This window comes from Mus caroli, chromosome 3 (assembly GCF_900094665.2).
Source record: "Mus caroli chromosome 3, CAROLI_EIJ_v1.1, whole genome shotgun sequence".
NCBI lineage: Eukaryota > Metazoa > Chordata > Mammalia > Rodentia > Muridae > Mus > Mus caroli.
Window position 1 is genome coordinate 128,751,482 of NC_034572.1, and position 7,610 is coordinate 128,759,091.

Genomic DNA, 7,610 nt, shown 5'->3' on the forward strand with positions numbered 1-7,610 from the left:
CCTGACAAATCCTGCGGCCTGGGGACCATGTACAATCTGCTGACCAGGCGTGGTAGGAGCTGTCCCCGGGCAGAGCCTGCGTACTATCGTGGACGCGCACCTGTGGTCTCCCAAATGGTCAGACTCTGCTTTCCAGACCTTTCTGTCGCTTTGCATCATTTGGATGCGCGTCCCACTTACAGGATCGAGCTGGAGCGAGACGCTCAGCTCACAGGTCGCAGAGACCCTGGCCCTGGGCGGTGCTTGCACCCGGGTGGCGGGTCCCGGCTTCAGTTCCTCCCTGCAGGGCTGCGGGAAGCGCTCAGCTGACCTGGGGGGCGGGTCCGAGCTCGGGGCGGGGACACAGCGTCCAGGCCTTGGCAAGACTTGGGCGACACTGCCGGGTTCCTGCTTGCGAGCGGTCAGCATGCATCTTCACCTGCTCTTGCTGTTGGCGCTATTTCGCGCCGGCTGCGTGGTGGCAGGTCCTAGCTACACCCTGAGAGGGAACTGGCGGGTGAGCAACGGAAATGGCTCCCTGGAGCTACCGGCGACTGTCCCGGGCTATGTGCACAGCGCCCTGCACCAGCACGGGCTGATCCAGGTAGGACGCACAGCCACCCCCCTCACCCCCCATGCGGGTCCAGGTCGGTACGTGCAGCTGGAGGCAGTTGGGAAAATGGCCTGGCTGTGGGGGTTCAGGCCAGTTGTGGGCACTGACCCTCCCTCGCTGGGTCATCAGCGACCCTGGGAGGCGGAAGTTGTCTATATGAAACAAACAGTATGTCTGCTGTCTATTTATTGTGGTGATTCTCTGCTCCTAAGAGGACTTACCTTTCTCCCTCCGGACAGGGTTACTGTTGCAATCATCTGGATGCTTGTAGCTCTTAGTTAATCAAAGTTCGCCCACCCTAGGATCTCCGGGTTTTCTTTTTCTGCTTTGAAGCCTCGGGCGTCAGGTTTGAAATAAACGCAAGGGATTGGGGAGAGCACTAATAAAGTTTGGCTGTTGATGCTAATGAAGAGCCTAAATATTTGGGAGGGGAGTGTGTGCACGTGTGTGTGTGTGTGTGTGTGTGTGTGTGCGAGAGAGAGAGAGAGAGAGAGAGAGAGAGAGAGAGAGAGAGAGAGAGAGAGACCCAGAACCATGAGCATACTAAGCACACATTGTACCACCACCGAACTAAACCCCAATCCTAAAGCTTGAATACCATGCTGATTTTTTTTTTTAAATGAGAGTCTGTCATCCAGCAGTGTGGTAGGTTTCTTTATGATAGTTTCACGTGAGTGCATCATGTTCTCTGCCCATATTCACTTTTTACTGGGTCTTGCCACCACGTGATCCCTCCCTCGTTCAAGGAGTTTCTTTCCATTATGGTGTCCTATATACGTATACTTATGCATACATATATTTACATCTAGAGTCAACATGAGTAAAAACATGCCATATCTTGTTTTCGTTCTCATTTGTCTTATGTTGTTGTTTTGTTTTGTTACCAAATTTTATTGTCTTCATTATCCTTACCTTTTTTTTTTTTTTTTTTTCCTGGCTTTTGAGACAGGATCCCATGTAGTTCAGGCTGGCCTTGAACTCCCAATGTAACTGAGGGACACCTGAACTCCTGATCCTCCTGCCTCCTCCTCCCACGTGCTGGAGATATAATTGTATACCATCATGCACAGCCTAATTACATCATTTTTCCTATGGAAGATGTGTGTGTGTGTGCGTGTGTGTGTGTGTATATGTGTGTGCATGTATGTGTGTTTGTGTTTGTGTGTATGTGTGCGTGTGTGTGCGTGTGCGTGTGAGTGATTTTCTTTAACCATTTGTCTGTTAGTGGGCATCTGGGTTGATTCCATCACTTGGCTATCATGCTGTAACCAAATGGCTATGCAGATATTTCTGCACTATGCTGTCCTAGGATCCTTCAGGTATCAGAAGGAGTGGTGCAGCTGTTATGGGGGGGGGGGTATTCCTAGTGGTTCTTTTTATTGCTATTGTTTCTGAGACAGAGTTGTTTTTGTTTTGTATTCTTTGCTAATTTGTCTTGTTCGCTTTTTTTTTTTTTCAAGACAGGGTTTCTCTGCGTAGCCCTGGCAGGCTGGCTTCAAACTTCACAAGTTTCTGCCTTCTGAGTGCTAGGATTAAAGGCTTGAGCTATGCTGAACTGCATAGTAAGCCTGTATAATTGTGTGTGTGTGTGTGTGTGTGTGTGTGTGTGTGTGTGTGTGTGTGCTTGCGTGTGATCCAGAGGTTGGTGTTGACTGTCATCAGTCATATTTACCTTATTTATTGAGTCCGGGACTTTCACTGAACCCCGAGCTCAGTGATTGGATTGCCTAGACTAGTTAGCCACAGTCTCCACTCTCCCATTGCCAGGATTACAGGTGGAATCTCAACCCGGGTCCTCCTTGAGGACAAGCACTTTACCAGCTGAACCACGTCCCCAGGACCCTTGCTTGTATAATTTTTAAAGCTTTCTAAGTGACCAAGTCAGCTCAGTCAGTCAACTGGGTCTCAAGGGAGGGAGGGAGGATTGAAAAAGAAAAAACAATTAGACAAAATGATAACCTGACTCGAGCCAGTGCTGAGGATGAAGCAGCCTTAGCTTTCTGCAGCTTTTATATCATTCTCGGTGCATCCAAACATCATGGTCAGCTCTTAGATCACAGACACAATAATCAAGCAAAGTAGTGAGCCAAGAGATCACACAAGGCAGTAATCAAGCAAAGTCACTGATTATTATTATTGATTATGGTCACTGTTTCTGATATTCTTATCTGAGCCTACTTCCTTGTCTGAGCCCAGTGACAAATGCCAGATTCCTAGAAGTGGCACCAAAAGCTCTCACCAGCTAAGATATGAGTAAATTTGAGATTCCTTTCTGGGAGCATTGGAGAACATGGCTGGTATCATACAGCAGCCACCAGCTGACAGATGAAATTGCTTGTTTTTTGATGACAAGTTTCTCTGTATAGTCCTGGTTGTTCTGGAACTCACTTGGTAGAGCAGGCTGGCCTCAGACTCTCAGAGATCTGCCTGCTTCTGCCTCCTGTGTGCTGGTATTAAGGGGGTCTCTGTGTGCTGGGATTATGGGGGTACCACTACTGTTTGCTCAGAAATTCTAACCCAGGCTGGCCTTGATCCCTTAGCCTAGAGTCTGTACTATTTGCTAGAATTAGGGCATTTAAACAATCTTTCTTTCTTTCTTTCTTTCTTTCTTTCTTTCTTTCTTTCTTTCTTTCTTTCTTTCTTTCTCTCTCTCTCTCTCTCTTTCCTTCTTTCTTTTTCTTTCTTTCTTTCTTTCCTCCTTTCTTGCTTTCTTGACTTGAGGCAGTATCTCATAAAGTTGCCCAGGCTGGTCCTGAACTGATGGGGTAGCCCAGGGTAACCTGTAACTTGTTATCTTCTTGCTTTAGCCTCCTAAATAGCTTAGATTATAGGCCTGTACTACTGTGTCTAGCTCTAGCTCAGAAATCATGAGCATGTGTGTGTGTACATGTGTGTGCGTGTGCATGCTCTCTCTCTCTCTTTCTCCATTGAACCTAGAGCCTTATGCATGCCAAGCAAATGCCCTACCACTGGACTGGACTATACCCCCACCCACCCATACACACACACACACACACACTCACAGTCTTTGATGCTTGGGATGTCATTCATGGTTTCCCTTGATGCTATGGTAGTCAAAGTAGGATTATGTAAAATTTCTGACCTGGAATTCATGACTATCTGTCTGTCTGTCTATCTTTGCTTCTTTTGTTTTTTGTTTTCTCATCCGGTATATCACAATGAAAGTAAATGTTATAACTTACAATGAATTTACATTGTTATAAATTTCAATGAATTACAATACAATTACAGAATTACAGTGTATTTTTTTAGGTAAATCTTTCTGAAACTTAAGTAGTATATTCATAATTAACAAAGTATACAAGGGAAGGTAAAAGGTGACATGTGACACAAAGTTGGAATGGAGTGACTGGAAGTGAGAGGTCACAGGGGAAGGAAGATGGGAAGAAGAGGAAGGGAGATGGAGGAGGGGAGGAAGGCAGGAAGGGAGATAGCAGGGACGGTAGGGACAGGGGAAAAGAGGAAGAAAGACGGGAAGAGAGGAAGGTAAAAGAAATGACTAAAACAAATCGTTTGAAGGAAATGTCAGGATGCAACCTCATTCTTTGTATGCAAACAATAAAACATACAGAGTAAAACCCATGTGCATGTGTCAGGACACAGCTTACTGTCATCTGCAGAGTCTCATTTTACTAATTGAGTTAAGGCAACAGGAAATTGTAACCTGTGCAAAGCAGGTTATTGTTCTTTCTCTGTGTGTGTGTGTGTGTGTGTGTGTGTGTATATATATATATATATATATATATATATATATATATATAGAGAGAGAGAGAGAGAGAGAGAGAGAGGAAAAGGTTTTCTTCTGTTCTGACTGAGGACATCTGCTTGGGATGTGAAGTAACTACCCAACGCTTCTTCATGGGAGTAATTGAGAAGGCCTTGCAACCTCCTCCCAGATTCTTAGGAAAGCGAAGTTTGAATGAAGCGGGTTGGCGTCCTTGGTAGTAGTCTGGTGGAAGAGAGATGGTTAGTGAATCAGGAAAGACTCCAGCTGTTGAGTAAGGTGACATTGCTGCCTGTGTTATTATGCCACCCCCTCTTACTGTTGGCTTTGAGAAACATCTTATTGTTTGCCACAGACACTGGGCCAGATTTGGACTTGAAACCTCTTCCTCTCTTGGGAAAGCCATCTGTTTATTTATCCATTTACCTAATTAATCACCCTGTATTTAGCTGGTTCCTCGGATTGTACCAGGCTTTGTTCTAAGTTCTTGGACTCCAACAGTAAAGAAAAGAAGTTTTGCTCCAGTGAACATTCTAGAGCGTTAGTAATCAGCTACCAAGTTAATAAATTACAATACACTGCCCTGAAGAAAAAGGTAAAAAGAAGAGAAGGCTGAAAGATTGCTTTTTAAAAAAAAGCTGTTTAAATATGGATCTTTATTATCAGAGAACTCTTCCACTGTAAAGCAAACATACATCTTTAACCAAGTAGAGAAAAGGGCAGGAGTGGTCCAGAAGAAAACCTGGCATCCCTCACAGGTCCCCTTAATAGTAGGCAGGACAGAGGACCAGGAAGCTGAGAGCCCTGCAGGAAGTTGAGTTCAAAGGTCAACCAAGGTGTAAGAGCAAATGGAACAGTTTGTCTTCGTTCTATACATGATGAGAGAAAGTTGAGGGTTTTGGCTTGAAGAAACACAGTTCTTGTGGTGGATTGAATAGAAATGGCTCCCAGAGATTCATGTGTTTGAAGGCTTGGCCATAAGGAGTGGCACTATTAGGATGGGTGGCCTTGTTGGAGCAGATGCGACCTTGTTGAAGGAAGTGCATCATTGTGGAGGCAGTCTTAAATGCTCAAGCTATGGCCAGTAATGGTGCACAGTCTCTATCTGCTGCCTGGGGATCAACATGTAGAACTCTCAGCTCCTTCTCCAGCACCAGGTGTGCCGGTGTGCCACCATGCTTCCTATCATGACAATAATGGCCTAAAACTCTGAACCTGTGTGCCGGTGTGCCACCATGCTTCCTATCATGACAATAATGGCCTAAAACTCTGAACCTGTAAGCCAGCCCCACTGAAATGTTGTTCTTGGTCATGGTATCTCTTCACTGCAGTTGAACCCTGTGGAAGACAGTCCTCCAGGGTGGTTTTACCATGTAAAAGGTCACTCTCCAGACTGCTGTGCATGATAGAAGCACGGAGTCCACTGTGGTCTTGGGGCCTGGAGGTTTCTTTATTGGAGCAAGGAAATGAAGAGAGGAGGAGTTTGTTGGTTTGTTTGTTCCATGTTTTTTTTTTTGTAGTGTGTGCATGTGTGTGTGTGTGTGTTTGTGTCTGTGACTGTGTATTTATGTATCTGCAAACTCATAAAGGGTGCAGGTGTGGAGGTCAGAGAGCCACCTGTAGAAATGGGTCTCCTTCCCATGAATCCCAGGGGTCAAGCTCTCGTGGTCAGGTGCAGCAGCCAGGACCTTTGCTCACTGAGCCACCTTGCTGGCCCTCCCTGTTTTGTTTTTCCAAGCAGGGTTTCACTCGGGAGATCAGGTGAGCCTCTTGCTTTAGGCTCCTAAGCGCTGGGATTCCAGGTGCCTGCCTGCCTGCCTGCACACCTGACTGGAGTGGCCGTGGGTGCACAGATTACGTGTTGAACCAGCAGTTGGGGTTGTTTACAGACTGGATGTGAGCAGTAGGACAAAGAGGAGCCTGACAGGGCACCAAGTCACTTCTACCCAAGCCAGTGGCCAACTGGAACTTGTATTCACAGAGAGGTTCTGTGACCAACCTTGGCTGTCTCACAGCTGACTCTCTGAGGTGCCTGCATAGAATCAATCGCCAACCCCTAAGTGCATAGGAGTAAAGGAACTTTTCCTAATTTTTATCTAAATAAAAACCGATGGGGTTGGTGAGCTGGCTCAGTGGACTTGGTTCTCTGTGGGCTCTAGGAGAGTACTCGAGCTGTCAGGCTAGTGCAGCCAGCACCCTTGCCCACTGAGTCATCTCCCAGACCCAATGCCATCCTTTTTTTGCCTGTCTTCTAGATCACCGCTTTCTTCTTCAGAAACAGCCACAATGAACAATTTCTTGTGAATTCTTATTTGTAGAAAGATGTAGGTATATACCTTATACAGACTTGCCTGTCCCCACCTCCCCCGCAAATGATAACGTTCTATGACCATTATTTTACACTAACCTGTAAGCTGACAAAACTTAGAAAGCTTTTCAGGTCACTGTGCATTTAGAAATGCTAGCTGTCATGACCGGATGCTAGCTTTGGGTTGAGAACAGCTCCGACAGTTTTTATCTGCCCAGTGTTTGTGATCCTGAGAAACAATTATCTTCTCCATCCCAGCGTGGGATAGGAGCGTGTGTGTGGAAATGGCAATATGGGGGTCAGGGAAGAGTCAGGTCTGCACGGATAGATGATATCTTTCTAAGAAATGTGTTTCACATTTTATATATTGCAGTGGTGTGGGTGATGTATCATGGGGCACCTGTGGAAGTCAGCGGACAGCTTGAAGGAGTGAGTTCTCTTCTTCCACCATGTAGGGCCTGAGGATTGAACTGAGGGCATCAGGCTCCACGGGAAGTGTCTTTATCCACTGAGCCTTCTTGCAGGCTCTGAGGGTGTGTTTTCAGCCTTCCTCCTTCCCACAGGCAGTCTGGTTAAGCTAGGAGTCAGAACATTAGAGACTGGTTAGCCCACTGCATCTTCTACCTGTTGGCTTTGCACGCTTGACCTGAGAAGCAGCAGCGGCCTCTGGAACCCTTCCAAACCCTTCATTGGCACCAGCAGCAGAATTCACTGCTGTCCTACAGTCAGGAATCTACACCCTAAATCCGTGTCTCCTGTAGTCCCTTGAAGAAGAATCCTGGGCATATAGTTGTAGGCTAAGAAAATGCTTTGTGAGGGCTGGTGAGATGGCTCAGTGGGTAAGAGCACCCGACTGCTCTTCCGAAGGTCCGGGGTTCAAATCCCAGCAACCACATGGTGGCTCACAACCATCCGTAACGAGATCTGACTCTTCTTGAGTATCTTCTGGAGTATCTGAAGACAGC

General features: G+C 46.4%; 1 protein-coding gene across 1 annotated transcript in view; it reads left to right on the top strand.

Moving 5' to 3' along the window:
• Positions 1-342: 342 nt before the first annotated feature.
• Positions 343-7,610, top strand: part of Manba (mannosidase beta) — a 78,758-nt gene continuing 71,490 nt past the window's right edge. The window contains exon 1 of the mRNA XM_021157735.1: positions 343-583. Coding sequence (XP_021013394.1) covers positions 407-583 — 177 coding nt within the window. The 5' untranslated portion in view covers positions 343-406. The remainder of the gene's footprint in view (positions 584-7,610) is intronic.